Source organism: Cucurbita pepo, chromosome LG10 (genome assembly GCF_002806865.2).
Source record: "Cucurbita pepo subsp. pepo cultivar mu-cu-16 chromosome LG10, ASM280686v2, whole genome shotgun sequence".
Lineage (NCBI taxonomy): Eukaryota > Viridiplantae > Streptophyta > Magnoliopsida > Cucurbitales > Cucurbitaceae > Cucurbita > Cucurbita pepo.
In genome coordinates this window covers 1,421,990-1,437,892 of record NC_036647.1, presented here as the reverse complement: position 1 = coordinate 1,437,892, position 15,903 = coordinate 1,421,990, and the positions used below count along the sequence as shown (strand labels likewise).

The window sequence follows — 15,903 nt, the reverse complement described above, 5'->3', positions numbered from 1 at the left end:
ATGCCCCTCTTCTTTTGACATAAATAAATACTGCACTCTTAAGTCATAAGTATAATAAATATCTGTCGGTCTATTGAAATAAATTATGTGAATGAGAATTAAGGGTGAAATGAGACAAAGAAAAAGTGATATAACCGACCATTGTATTGCCTCTCGCTTTCATTGCCACCCACCACTCATTTTTACAATCATTTTCTTCCATTCAAAATATGTTCAAGCAATTCAAAAATGAATCTCGGTCTCATTAATTTAGCCGACTTAAATTTTATATCGTTCAACTTTTCGTTCATAATTAATATATTTTTTTAAATATAATATCATACGAGAATATGTTTATTTTACTTTAAAAAATGTTTTTAAGGTTATAATAAAAATAAATTTTTTTTTTTAACGTTATATATCTATATCTAGAGAGGTATTATAAGCAATGACATGAAAAGATGATATGTCTTTAGACACTAATATATCCGCCCGTTGAGGATGACTCTAATCTAAATATCTGAAAATGTTTTGTTTTTTCCTGTTAGACCATGAGAACCAACTTATCGATCTTTGGACTAGAAAATAAGCCACGAACAAATTCTGTCGTTAATAAACTCGAACTTTGTCAATAAAAGCTTGAATTTTGTCCCGATTGATTTATAGAGAACCAACGAGCCTGCCTCATCCGAGAAATAAATATTTCATTTAGGTAATCTTCTGTAACAATAAAACATTGAATTAAACTAGAAAAATAAAATGTAAAACGACAAAGATTCGCAAGACATCCCTCTAATTTCCATTTTCAAGTAACAACGACAAACAAGAGAGAGCCAATAGCGAACTCCAGCCTGGCTTCAACATGTTTGGTTCCCTTCCTTCATATTGACATTATCAATTGCCCTTTTTATCCGGCCTTTTTTTCATTTTTATATTTTCAATATATATATATATATATATATATATATATATTATAGATGTATATGTATATTATATAGATGTATATGTAAAGCAACTAAAATTGAAATGTTCGAGAATTCTCCATCCTTTCAAGTTGGTTGAAATATATTTAGTCTGTATTGATATGCGGAGGGATCTATGTCTATCTTTAGCTTTCTTTCAATCCACATCGACCAAGTGAGATATTCTTTACTAAAAGTCGTCAAAGGAGGAACAAACATATGCTAGTTCGATAAGTTAAGAAAAAACAATCATTGTTTGGTTTTGATACTTGCGATCTAGCATTTCAAAATTTGATGTAAAGGTTATATATCGTCACTTCTATCGACCTAACTACTCATATTTTCTTTTTAAAATCTAACATGGAAACTGTACCCCTAGAAAATCCTAGATATTGAATTCCCTAGGTAGGTTGGACAAGTTTGGATTTTCGTACCCTCGACGAGTTGCTAGTCGGGATCATGAATCTATCGCTCGAAAAGTAAGCAAATTTGTCCCTATTTAGTCACAAAGACAATGGTTCTTATTAGGTTAGGGGTGACCGACCTGAAAATTACCCAAAATTGGTAAAGTATGCGTTTTTATAATACAACTTCCCTATATGCAAATTAAAATATTAACGTCCTTAATTTAATTTAAAAATTTAAGAATAAAAACAAATAATTTTTATTCAAGATTTAAAATTTATGAAGCTAAATATATTTGAAAGCACTTAAATTTACAACATTTGCCCCACATTTTAATTTCAATATTAACATATTCTAGAATTCTCTACGCCCTTTCCCTTCAGCCACAAAGCAANACTCACAAGGAATTAATATATTTATTGACCCAAGAAATACATGTGTGCGCATATGCATGTGGCTTCATTTCATTTTGAAGAGAAAAAAAAAAAAAAAAAAAAAAAAAGTACTTTCGTTACGTGGCTCAAATCAAACCATACAACCCCGATTCTATATGATATTGTTAACAAAAACAAATAGAACTAGAATGGAAGGCGTCTATTCTCATCGATATACCTAACGTTTAAATATAATACAAGCTACCAATTAATACTTACAAATGAAGAAAATATAAATTAATTAAACATTGATAATAAAATAAAATATACCACTAATCAAATTATAGTATAAAGAATATTAATTGATTACGAATATTTAAGGTATATTCCATAATTAATTATTATAATATATTATCTAAATAAATAAATAAAGTGGTTTTTGTTTAATTGGCCTTAAAATTTCAATAACATTATTTTAAATTAATAATGCAAATAAACAAGCTTAATTTTTATAAATGAAGTATTCTTAATAATAAAATGTTTGTATTTTAATTTTTTTCATTATTTTGTTGTTAATTGTTTAATGGATATATAAAACAACTTTAAAATTAAGGAATTTTGTGCCGATATGAGCATTGTATTAATGGTTAGAATATATATTTATATAGTTTTTAAAATAAATAATTATATTTAATTGTTCCCAAGTGACACGAAGTTAAAATTTCAAGTCAATATTATTAAAATTGAGAATATTTAAAATTTATAATATTTGAATTTTTAAAATAATTAAATAAAATAATTTGACAACCTAACTCAGTCTCAAAATAAAAATGTTGGGTTAAATTAAATTAAGTTAAGTTGTGAACTCTATTTGAGTTAATTAGATTATTAATCTAACCAACCTAAAATTTTAGGTGGATCAAATTATATTTAATTTTTAATTTATATGTTTATAATCTAAAAGTGTTTAATATGTTACATAAAAGATAAATTTTATAGTCTAAGATTATACATATATCTGTGGATTACATTAACTTGTCAATGAAATCACGACCTCTAAACATCGTATTATCAATTTAATCAGCTATGATACGAATACTTTTAATGCAGTTAAAATTAAGAACGTCTAAAAATAAAAAAATAATATAAAAATGATGAAATTTAATATTTATAATGAATGAAAATTATTATATGATTAGTCGAAAATGATATATAATTGATGTTTAATGAAGTTGATGCATATCGCTTGCGGTGGGATCGTTTACAATGTGTTGTTACTAAACAAAAACAAAAATAAAAAATAAAAAATAAAAATAAAAATAAAATAGGGAGAGGGCAAGGAACATCCAAGGGAATATTCTAATTTATAATAATATTTTTGGGTTTTTTAAAGATATTTTTCTGGTTATTTTGGACGTTAGTTTGTCCTATTGTTTTCGCATTAATAAATTTATTTTATTTTCAAATTAGGCGCATAGGCTATAACATTAATACGACTTTATTTTTAATATAAGCTTTAAAATTTGTCCTATTCGAATAATTAAGAGAAATTAATTTTCATTTTCCTCTCAATTTTTATTTTTTTAATTTCCTATTTAGCTCCGTTGGGGGATCGATCATTTTCAAAGAACCAATTTAAAAAAATTGATATTTTATATTATTAAATATCATCTCGTCTTAAATTATCCAAAGATTCCATTAAGATAAGTTAGATAATTATTCACTAATAAAAATTTAAATTATTTAAACAAATTTAATGGTAGACTTTGTGATTTAATATTGTACCTAAACCACTTATTATATTATACTAATTCACAATTAATTAAATCACTTCATACTTATATTTTAAAATGAGTATAATTATGAGTGATTACATCTTACTTATATTAATAATTAGAAACAAAGAGTAAAAATTTAGCATAAATGGTAATAAATAGAGTTTAAAATGTCAGTACTCAAAATTAATAGAGTTACCTTAAAAAGTATATTTACAATGAATATTTTAAAATTTTGATTAAATAAGGTGTCATAATAATGATATTTATAAATATTAAATTTGTTTTGATTTAGACTCTAAAACAAAATAAGTAAATAAGAAAAAGTAATTCTAAGATATTAATTATTTGAAACGAGTTTTTATGATTTACAATTAATTAGTTAATTAATTGATAGCTTTCCAAAATAAGAATTTTTTTTTTCTTCAAATTCAAATTTTGAGATTANAAAAAAAAAAAAAAAAAAAAAAAAAAAAAAAAAAAAAAAAAAAAAAAAGAAGGAAAATGTTGAAATAATTGAACGTGGGAAGTGGATTCGATGTCTCCAGAGAACAAGCGAAAGCAGACGAAATACACATCATTTGCACGTTACGTGTCCTTATCAACAAAAGAACACGTGTCAAAATCACGACAGTCTAGCACCGAATTGCTTCGCTGGATCTGGGCGGTCTTCGGATAACAGCGGCAACCAATAAATATTTCCCCTTATATTTAACAGCCTGGCCATGTCCACCAATCACGTTCAACTATTAATTAAAATTTCATCTCAAAATTTCCCAATTATTACCGGCAACCTGTTACAGCCGGTTAGGTCTGCCCCGGAACGTTCTCATTATAAGGCCAAGAAATGGACGTGAATATGGAGTACTAATCTTAGAGTGAGTGAAATAATTCATTTTAGAGCTCTCCAATTACAGCCATGCCGATCCGTAACATCGCCGTTGGAAGGCCCGATGAGGCTACCAGTCCGGATGCTTTGAAGGCTGGGTTGGCTGAGTTCATTTCCACCTTGATTTTTGTTTTTGCCGGCCAAGGTTCCGGCATAGCCTTCAGTAAGCTTACTGACGGCGGCGCCGCCACTCCCGCTGGCCTCATCTCCGCCTCCATCGCTCATGCCTTTGCCCTGTTTGTCGCCGTCTCCGTCGGCGCTAACATCTCTGGCGGCCACGTCAACCCCGCTGTTACCTTCGGCGCCTTCGTCGGCGGTAACATCACCCTCCTACGTGGCATCATCTACTGGATTGCCCAGCTCCTCGGATCCGTCGTTGCCTGCTTGCTCCTTAAATTCGTTACTGGCTTGGTGAGTCACCTAAAGTTTTTAACATTAAATAATTAAACTAAAATATAATCACAGGAAGTTAACACAATGCAGCTGACAATTTTTGTATATAAAAAAATTCATTATAATTATATAATGTAAAATTTTAACACGCGTGAAAATATGTCAATTTTACTGCGAAAAAATATTTTTAAAAAAATTATCAAATTTAACAAAAATTTGAGTTAATTATTCGGGTGAGATGTCGTTATTTCCGTTATATGGAAGAAAATCCCGTTTATTGGTAAATAATTGAAGTTGGGGGTTATGTTTGTGTGCATGGCAGCCCACCGGAAGCTTCGCTCTATCAGCTGGAGTCGGTGAACTAAACGCCTTCGTTTTCGAGATCGTGATGACATTCGGATTGGTGTACACAGTGTACGCGACCGCAGTGGATCCCAAGAAGGGCAGTTTGGGAACAATTGCACCCATCGCAATCGGTTTCATCGTCGGAGCTAACATCTTAGCCGGTGGAGCATTCACCGGAGCCTCAATGAACCCAGCTGTGGCATTTGGACCATCCGTGGTGAGCTGGTCATGGGACAACCACTGGGTCTACTGGGCTGGACCTCTGATCGGAGGTGGTCTTGCTGGGCTCATCTACGAGTTCATCTTCATCTCCAACTCCCACGAGCAACTCCCGACCACCGACTACTAAGCAACAACCACCACTCACGGCAGCGGCGGCCATGTTTAATTTGGTGTATTTGGTTTTGTTAATTGTTTTTAATCGGACGGGTTTGGGTCGTGTCTTATTTGTGACCGTTGATCTTTTCACAATTTGATCATCATCTTTACCTGGGACCTACGGTGATTTCATTGAAGATGAAAATCAAGGCCAGGTTGTAATTTGTGTTATTCTGCTCCTGTCTGTACGTGAATTTTCAGTCTTCTCCTTCTTTGTCCAGTTCGATAATTTTCTAAATTCAAGACTTTATTTTTCTCCATTTTTCTGAATAATGCAGTGGGCCCCATTTGCCACATTCGGAATTGCTTGGATAATAATAACATTTATTATTTTTTTCTTTTTTTCTTCAATAATGCAAAGCTCAGATTGCATCACATAAATCCGTAATGCCTTTACCAGTTACGTGTTTCAGTAAATATTTCTTTATTTATTTAATTTTAAAAATTAATTAAATTCATAGGAAAATTAAAAATATATCTAAATATTAAATTTATAATTATCTTTAAAAATATAATATACCCAAAAAAAAAAAAAATAATAAATAAATAAATAACAAGCACGTGATGGGTAGATCATACAATTTTTTTCTTAGGTTTTAACTAATATCCAAACTTTTTAGCTAATAATTACAAATAATTTAAGATTTAATAATTTTGCTTACGGCTCTCTTCCCTTCTCTTGCGGGGAATCCAATGAAATTAGTACAAACAATTTCTTTATTAATTTGATCCATTTTTACTTTTAACCATTTAATTACAATTTTGAAATAATAAAATTTTGAAAAGCTGCGTAGAGATTAGAGATAAACTCAAGAAAATTAGTCGATATTTGTGTTTATTTAGTCATAAATTTTAAAATTTTAAAATATATGTATACTTTTAATTTTACAATCGGTAATTGCGGAAATTTTTTTAAAAAATTAATAATCTCCAAAGATCTGGCAATATGGTCGTCGCAAATCCTCTCATTGTTTCTGTAAGATCGCAGAACAAACACAAATTGCGTCCTGCAAAGAATCCGGTGAGGAATTTTGGCCTGAGGATGTACCTGACGTCGACGACGGCGATATTTGGCCGGCGTATGAAAGGGAGGAGCTGAGAATATCGGCTTGTCATTCCCTTCCGTTGCTCTTTTCAATTTCTATCAATGTGAACACAGCTGCAATCTTGCAAAATATCTTCCTTAATTGCGCTTCGCCATCACCCATCAGCTCTTCCATCTCTCTATTAAGTTTGGATTCATTGCGCTGCAGCTATGGGAGGCGTAAGATTCAGCATCAGGACTTTACGAAGTTCTGTCCCAATGAGGAATTTCGTCTTGCAAGTTCTATTGGGCCGATGGTTCACCGTCTTCGCTTCGTTACTGATCATGTCCGTTTCCGGCGCCACATACATGTTTGCACTCTACTCCGCCGACATCAAATCCTCCTTGGATTACGATCAGACCACTCTCAACCTCATCGGCTTCTTCAAGGATCTGGGTGCCAACGTTGGAGTCTTCTCGGGCCTCATCAATGAAATTACACCGCCTTGGGTCGTCCTTCTAATTGGTGGGGTAATGAATTTCTTTGGCTATTTCATGATTTGGCTTTCTGTCACTCAACGAATCCCCAAACCCAAACTGCCCGCTATGTGTTTGTATATATGCCTAGGTGCGAATTCTCAGACATTTGCTAATACAGGGGCTTTGATCCCTTCAGTGAAGAATTTCCCCCAGAATCGAGGTAATGTATTGGGTTTATTGAAAGGATTTGTTGGGTTGAGTGGGGCAATTTTGACTCAGATTTACCATGCTTTTTATGGAGATGATTCTAAGGATTTTATCTTGCTCATTGCTTGGCTGCCTACTGCTGTTTCTTTCTTGCTTCTTCGGGTTGTTAGAGTAGTGGAAGTGAACCGAATATCCAAATCCAATGATCTAAAGAATTTCTATTATATGCTCTACACTTCCCTTGTTCTTGCTGGCTTCCTCATGATCTTGATCATTATTCAAAACGAGCTCATTTTTACTAGAATTCAGTATTTGGGTTGTGCATTTATCCTCCTAGTGCTTCTTTTTCTTCCCCTTGTCGTTGTTATAAGAGAAGAATTCATCATGAGGAAGAGGAAATCACAAGATATGGATGTAATTTCTGTGCTTCCACTAGACCCATCTCCCGTTGAATTATCATCCTCTAGACCACCAAGTTCTTGCTTTAAAAATGTGTTCAGACCGCCGGAAAGAGGAGACGATTACACCATTTTACAAGCAATTTTCAGTGTAGATATGTTGATACTGTTTGTTGCTACAATCTGTGGGGCTGGTGGGGCTTTGACTGCAATGGACAACTTGGGTCAGATAGGCAGCTCCCTTGGCTACTCAGCTCATAGCATTTCTACTTTCACTTCCCTCGTGAGTATATGGGGCTTTCTCGGTCGAGCATTTTCAGGTTATGCTTCTGAATTCTTATGGACCAAATATAGCTTCTCTCGCCCTCTGTTCTTCACTCTTGTGCTTCTTTTCTCTTGCGTTGGTCATCTTCTAATTGCCTTTGGAGTCCCAACTTCCCTTTATTTTTCTTCCGTGATCATTGGATTTTGCTTTGGAGCACAATGGCCATTGATTTTTGCCATTGTTTCTGAATTATTTGGGTTGAAATACTATGCAACTTTGTATAGCATAAGCGGCATTGCTAGCCCAGTTGGCTCATACATTTTCAATGTGAAAGTAGCTGGCTTTTTATACGACCAAGAGGCTAGAAAACAAATGGCTGCCTCTGGTCTTGTAAGTGTTGCTGGTAGGGACTTGGCCTGCAAGGGCGTCCATTGTTATAGATTAGCTTTTCTGATAATCACTGCTGCAACCGTGTTGGGTTGTGTTGTTTCTTTCATTTTGGTGCTTCGAACTTGGGAATTCTATAAGGGTGATATCTATAAGAAGTTTAGAGAGGAAAGAAAGGAAGCAGAATGATAAAGTTAGTATTCTCGGATCTATGAAAGGTGAAACGTTGCAGGTCTCCGGCATCATAACCTCCCCTTTCCTTTGACCAATGCGTCATCGAACCAAGCAGTTTAGTCTCCACCTACATTCACCCTTTGTCGGGTGGAAATAGTTGTTGAAACTAGTTTTCCAATTCCATCCCGAACCGGGAGTTGAGCAGAATGTTGCCTTTTGTTTTGGTGAAAGATAGAAGGTAAGATCTTCATTAACACTATTGATACCATCCAAATTTAGTGCTGCTTGTGTAGGGAGGTGATCTACCATTTTGCTCAGAAGTTGTAATCTACGGAATAATAAGTGTTTTCTTTTGTACAATCTGGAGGTTGTTCACCTTAGTTTTATACGAAGCTTTCAAAGTAAATGTCTTTTTCATAATAAAACCATCGAGATTGTTTCTGTGTAGGTAACCATTGTGAGAGTGGAGATCGAACCATCAACTATTGGAATGATAATTTGTGACTTTATCCCACTATACCGACTTGAAAATAGGTTCGTTTCCGTAATGTTATAGCCTCACTTTGATTAACGTGTCCCACTTGGAATTCATCTTTGTAACTCCATATGCCTTCTGCTTTCATTTCCAAATTACAAATTTATTAATAAACCAATTTGAATGATTCGTTATATTTTATGGTATTTAATAAGTCAATTTAATGTTTGGATAGTAGAAGACTCAATCACCCTTGAACTTCAATTTTATTTATTTATTTTTTAATAAAAACATTTCAATGGTTTTTGTTTATCCATTCAAATATATTTTTTTTAAATGTATATATAAAAAACTATTATAGGTTGAATTTAATAGCATAATCAAAATTTAATAACATAATAACTAGATTCTAAACTAGATTCTAGTTTGAATTAGTTATAGTAATCCTCTAATATTTGAAAAATATATTAGTTAGAGAATATATCTTAAATAATAGATTTGATTAGTAGTGTATTTTATTTTATTTTCAAGATTTAGTTAGTTTATTTTTTTCTTATTTATAGGTATTTGTTGGTATTTTGTATCCTATAATCCCAATTCTATTTTTTATTCTTAAATCTGTATTATTTAGCTGAGTAATAATATTTTTATATCTATTCACACTCAAAGTGGTAGATATTGAGTCAAATTTATATTTCATAAAAAAAAATTATATTCAAGACAAAATTGATAGGTGAAAAGGTAAAATCCAGAATGAATTAATGTAATTTGGATAAATATCCTTATAAATTCTTAATTGTTTAAATTTAATTTCCATTCACATACATATCATCATTATTATTTCCAAATTCGCGAGGTTAAAAAATAATATCACAAATACAAAATTTATTTTTGTCCAACACTCATAAATTAAAAAAAAAAATGTTAAAAAAGATCTTTACAGTTAAATTATTTTCATATTATTATTTTTAATTTTAAAATACTCTAACTATTAGTGGAAGAAAAAAAAAATGAATTTGAACTTTTAATATTCTTATTTACAAAATTTTAAAACGACACATTAAAAATCTTAATAATTATTTGGAATATTATTACTTGAAGAAAAAAAAAACAAGTGTTTATATGCCACGTGGATACTTCCTCACTTGTTATCCACGTGTATACTCATAAGCCACAGCCAGTCGTGATTTTTGTTGCTGATTTGTTTATTTTTTATTTAAAAAAAATAAAATTATAAAAGGAAAAAAAGAAAAAGAAGAAGAAATAGTCATTCAAATGCGGGGGAAACAAAAATATAAAGATAAAAGCATTATCCAAAGTTTGAATATAATTAATTATTATTTAAAAAAAGGAATAATAATTCAAATTATTATTTGTTTTTTTAGAGAAGGAAAGGGAAGAGAAGAAAAAACTGTCGAGTGTCTATAAAGGCTTTATATACAATCATTTCTGTTAATTATCCATTTTTTTTTAATATATAATTTATTTTTTCTGTTTTTAGCTTTTCATTCCTTTCTTTAATTATCTTCCACTTCCGCTGTTCGAAATCTCTCTCTTTCTGGCTCTCTGGGGCTCTGTTTCTCTGATCGGATTGATAGCCGGAATCATATCGCTCGATCATTCCGCCGGCATTTCGGCGATTCGACTCGGATGACTCAATACTTGGATCCATTGACGGCCAAGTTTCACAGAGATTGTATTCCGACAGGGTAACTTTTTTTTTTTTTTTTTCCTTTTCTTTTTGTTTCTTGTTTGATTCCGTTTTCCCGTGTCCCAATCCCTAATTCCAGATCCATGCTTGCTTCTATAGATTTTTTTTACAGTTAGAATTGATTAGTGGGAGAAGGATTTCATTCCTCTTGTTTAATTATGACCTAGGGCTATTAATCCGCGCATGTTGATCCATCATTTCTTGGAATCGATATCCTATAAAGCGGCGGTTCATGCTTCTCTTTTAATTCCCGTTCCTTGAACCTACCGAATTTTTGGATTAGGGTTTGTTGTTTTGAGGAGACATGTTTAAGAAAATTATGAAGGGAGGGCATCGTAAGCCCTCCAAGTCCGACGCTACTGATCCTTCACTTTATGGCTTTGGACCGTCGGGGAATCGCAATTCTGGGTCTGTTTCGACTACGAACGTGGTGGTGAATCATGCTTCTCGGCCTGGACCTGCTGCATCGGGCCCCAATTCAAACTGGGCTCCGGGGGTGATGATGTTGACGCCTCCTACCGGCACTATCGAACCTCTCCCGTTGTTCCGCGATGCACCGGCTTCAGAAAGACAGAATTTATTCATTAGAAAATTGCAGATATGTTGCTATCAGTTTGATTTTTCGGACACAATGAAGTCTGCCAGAGAGAAGGAAATTAAGCGGCAGACTCTTATGGAATTGGTTGATGTGATACAATCAGGGTCGGGCAAAATCACAGAAACTTGTCAAGAAGAAATGATTAGAATGATTTCAGTTAATATTTTTCGTGGCTTGCCTCCAGCTTCGTATGAAAATACGGGCCAGGAAAATGCTGATCCTGAAGAAGACGAACCTTATCTGGAACCGTCATGGCCTCATTTGCAGATTGTATATGAACTTTTACTGAGATATGTTGTGTCATCTGATACTGATACCAAAATTGCCAAGAGGTATATTGACCACTCATTCGTGTTGAAACTTTTGGATTTGTTTGACTCTGAGGATCCTCGTGAGCGGGAATATTTGAAGACAATCTTGCATCGTATATATGGAAAGTTCATGGTCCATCGGCCATTTATTCGGAAGGCTATCAATAACATTTTTTATCGGTTCATTTACGAGACAGAAAGACACAGTGGTGTTGGTGAGCTTTTGGAAATCCTTGGGAGTATCATCAATGGGTTTGCATTACCAATGAAAGAGGAGCATAAATTGTTTCTTGTTCGGGCTCTTATTCCTTTGCACAAGCCTAAATCAATTGCAATCTATCACCAACAGCTATCCTACTGCATAACACAGTTTGTTGAGAAAGATTTCAAGTTAGCGGATACTGTTATAAGGGGCTTGTTGAAATATTGGCCCTTGATCAACTGCCAGAAAGAAGTTCTTTTCTTGGGAGAGCTTGAAGAAGTACTAGAGGCCACACAATCAGCGGAGTTTCAGCGCTGCATGGTTCCGCTTTTTAGACAGATTGCACGTTGCCTGAATAGCTCTCATTTTCAGGTTTGAAGTTATTAAATATTTTCAATGTTCTGTTCATTAGCATGGTTTGTATGTCCGATATTATAACATAATGCATTAAAATCTAGTCTCAACATAGAGATGCATAAGTAATTTGTCTTGCTGATAACACAAATCTAATTAACTGTTTATCCACGCTCTTAATAGACCAATTTTAACTGTTTATAACTAGTAGGAACATTAGTTATTAAGTTGTTTTGTGTCTTGCAAGATTCGATGTTTGATTTTGCCTCTACAGTTTGATTTTCCCATATTTGAATTTCTTGTCGCATCCTTTTTGTCTATTTTCCTTTTAAATCATAAATATATATTCTCGTCTCTCATAGAGAGAGAGAGAGAGAGAGAGAGAGAGAGAGAGAGAGAGAGAGAGTTGAGGGGGGGAGCAATAGTTGTTATCCCCGAGGTTTTTTTTCCTTTTCTTGCTATCATTCTTTCGTTGTTAATCGTACTTTGAAATACCACTAGTTTGTTTATTGACTCTGGTGGGATGGATTAGATGGCAAAGTAGAGGACAAACATTTTCTTTAGTTTATAATGTGGTTGTTTCTCAGATACTTTCTTTTTTTTTTTTTTGGATGTTCTNAGAGGACAAACATTTTCTTTAGTTTATAATGTGGTTGTTTCTCAGATACTTTTTTTTTTTTTTTTTTGGATGTTCTGAGTTGGCCTTGCCCCTTTTTGGAACATAACAACCTATGTGCATCTATGTTCTTTTCTTCTGCTTCATAAAAAACCTGATGTTCTGCCCCAGGTCTGGATTTAATGAATTTGATTTGTGAATATTGTATCTTTGATCGCATACCAGTGTTCTTTTCTTCTGCTTCTTAAAAAAACTGCTTTATAACAGTTTCATAGTCAAATTACACGAATTCCTTTTTGTGATGAGTAAAATCCTTCTGGTTCTATAATTTTTCTTCCTAATTGAAAAATCTCTATCAATTTCAATTGTTATTGAAACTTAGATATTACTACTTATTTAATTATCTGTGGATTTACTTTACATGTACGGGGATTCCTTTTCTCTCAATTTGATTTCCGCTTTGTCGGTTTGAATCACTAATTGATGTCATGGGGCTTGTTCAATTCTTATCCCCTGTTGGGAGGTGTTTTTAATGTGGGGACTCCAGATGTTGTCATCGTAGGGCCTAGTTAAGGTTTTATTATGACACAATAGTAATGGTTTGAGGAGTGATGACCAAAATTTAGATTGGTATATATTTTTTCGGCCATGTGATTGGGTACTAAGTATTTCATTGGAACATATGATAGCTGAAACTAAAAGGCCAAGGCTACAACAAAATCCGTCTTCAATAGCCTCAGTAGAAGAAGGATTGTAATTATTAAATCCTCTGCTGTGAGAACACCAAGAATAAACAAAAACTATAATAACATTCCAAATTTGGCCCAACCCTCGGTCAACACCGTGGAAAGTTCATGCTCCTTTATTCCTCTTTTAACTGAGTTTCGTGATGAGTAGCCCTTTAAGCATAAGAATATTACTTTCCCTCTTGAAAGGGATGGGTTTAAACTATAAAGTGAAGATGTTATGAAACTGTAAAATTTCTCTAGTGCAAACTATCCCCCTCAACCAAAAATCTGGAAACGCTTGTGCCGGAGGCTAGTAGCAAAAGCGTGACAAGGGAATGGGTGGTCTATTTTTCCTCCCTTGTGCTCCACAGAATGCCTAAGCCGAGGATAGGTTCAAATTTAGGTATCTAAATTTTAACATGAGAAGGGAGGGACACCATGAAAGACCATTAGGATCCATTTAATTTGCGGCTTGCATAAAATTATAGGATGCATGTCAAAGATGTGTGTTTAGTTTGTATGGCAATGCATTCAAAGATGTACGTAAGTAATTTCTAAACAGTTAATTTAAGTACGCATTTATTTTAATATACTCTAATTAATTTAAATTAACTGTGTAAAAACATTAATTAGAATATTCAATTTATTGGTCTAAAAAATTCAATTTATTATTTAAATGATTGATGATGGCATCACTATGATGGTAATGTAAATGTGCATTAATTAATTTATATCCATAAGAGAAATCTATTCTTCAACTTTAACGTCATTTTAGGTTTCTTCTTGTGGTTTTAAAATGTATCTTAACGTGTAAAACAGGTGGCAGCCTGGGGGATATATCTCTGTTTTTTTTCTGATGGGTGTTGCCTGTTAGTGTGCGGCTTCTAATGCTTAAGATTTGGACTTATAGACGGTGAAAAGTATAAGAATGTCTCGTTTTGTATAACGAGCCACTAGAAAAGTTTAAGAATGTGATGAATTGCCTTTTGTTTTATAGGGAATCTAGTTGAGATTGAGCTATCCCAAAATATAATCTGTTGTTGGAAGAGAGCTTTTGGTTTGATTAGTATGTGTGATTTGAAAGCATTTATCCATGAAAGTATTCTTAGGGCTTTCTTTGGTGAACGAAAACGTGTTTGCCTTTTCTTTTGCTGACAAAAGCTTGTGTAATTAGAGTTTTCACATTTCTGAAGTATGCATGCATGAGCATTTGGAATGATAGACAATGTAGACCTGCCTGACAAGGATTTGAAAAGCTCAATTATTCTATATGTGCAGTTCAGTAATCCATCTTTTTATTAATGACAAACCAAATACTTTTTGAAGTCTCCTCGGGTATGATGCTGTTGAGGGTTGTTGTTGTTCCCCCAGTTTTTATAAGGCCCCTGTGAATGTATGATGCAGGTGTCTGAAAGAGCTCTGTTTCTGTGGAACAATGAACATATTGTTGGTTTGATAGCCCAAAACCGGGCTGTGATATTGCCAATAATATTTCAAGCATTGGAGAAGAATATCCAAAGTCATTGGAACCAGGCGGTTCATGGGCTGACTGTCAATGTTCGAAAGATGTTCATAGAAATGGACGAGGAGTTGTTTGACGAATGTGAGAGGCAGTACATAGAGAAAGAGATGAAGGCAAAAGAGGTGGAAGAGCAGAGAGAGTTAGCTTGGAAAAGACTGGCAGATGTTGCACACAGAGTGGAGACTGCGTGGTAACAGTTTTAAACATAAATGACTGATATAGATGGTCCAGATTTGACCCTCTCAAAATTTTTTGGTATTCTTTTTCATTTTTTTCACTCCCAACTCTCTTTCTTTATCTTTTTTTTTTCTTTTCTTTTCTTTTTCTTCTTGGAATCCAAACCCCTGGGAAGGTGAAGGTGAAGGTATCAGAAGAAAGAAACCAGCATCAGCATCCGCATCCAGCAGCAGTAAATGTAATTTAAAATGTACGGAATTTTTTAGTAGTTTTGCTGCAGATTTAAGAATGATTTGTGAAGTATTATTATGTGCTTTATAAATATATATATTTTTTGCCCTTCTCACTTAAAATCCTCATTTTTTTTCTTTTTTAGCTTTCTTATGATGATGTTTCTGTTGCTTGAAAAACAATGCACAATTATAAACCTCCTTTGCTGAGCATCATGTAGATGCTCTTACTTTCTATCTCTTTTCGAGTTGAGGACGTTGGAAAAGGGAATGAAACATTTTTGTAAGGGTGTAGAAACTTCTTCCAAGCTGACTCGTTTTAGAATTGTGAAGTTGACGAGGATATGTAACGAGTTAAAGTGGATAATATCTGGTAGCGGTAGACTTTGGTGGTTACAAATGGTATCAGAGCCAAACATCGTGAAATAGACGTGTGGAGCTTGTGAGGTGAATGAAGTATTACTTATAAAGATATGGAAACCTCTCCTTATATAGGTTGATATCGATACATGAATTGAGAATGTTTGGCTCTCAGTGAGGACGG

At 33.5% G+C, this 15,903-nt stretch overlaps 3 protein-coding genes across 3 annotated transcripts; all 3 read left to right on the top strand.

Moving 5' to 3' along the window:
* The first annotated feature begins 4,353 nt into the window (after positions 1-4,353).
* Positions 4,354-5,794, top strand: LOC111803870 (aquaporin TIP1-1). The gene is made up of 2 exons (XM_023688468.1): positions 4,354-4,795; positions 5,100-5,794. The coding sequence occupies exons 1-2, from the start codon at positions 4,415-4,417 to the stop codon at positions 5,469-5,471; spliced, it is 753 nt and encodes a 250-aa protein (XP_023544236.1). The 5' UTR covers positions 4,354-4,414; the 3' UTR covers positions 5,472-5,794.
* Positions 5,795-6,421: 627 nt separating this feature from the next.
* LOC111803866 (protein NUCLEAR FUSION DEFECTIVE 4-like) lies at positions 6,422-9,042 on the top strand. The gene is made up of 2 exons (XM_023688463.1): positions 6,422-8,673; positions 8,884-9,042. The coding sequence occupies exon 1, from the start codon at positions 6,756-6,758 to the stop codon at positions 8,448-8,450; it is 1,695 nt and encodes a 564-aa protein (XP_023544231.1). The 5' UTR covers positions 6,422-6,755; the 3' UTR covers positions 8,451-8,673; positions 8,884-9,042.
* A 1,354-nt stretch (positions 9,043-10,396) lies between these two features.
* On the top strand, positions 10,397-15,482 carry LOC111803868 (serine/threonine protein phosphatase 2A 57 kDa regulatory subunit B' beta isoform-like). Its single transcript, XM_023688466.1, has 3 exons — positions 10,397-10,619; positions 10,789-12,104; positions 14,835-15,482. Exons 2-3 carry the CDS (start codon positions 10,926-10,928, stop codon positions 15,144-15,146), a joined length of 1,491 nt encoding a protein of 496 aa, XP_023544234.1. The 5' UTR covers positions 10,397-10,619; positions 10,789-10,925; the 3' UTR covers positions 15,147-15,482.
* Positions 15,483-15,903: the final 421 nt, after the last annotated feature.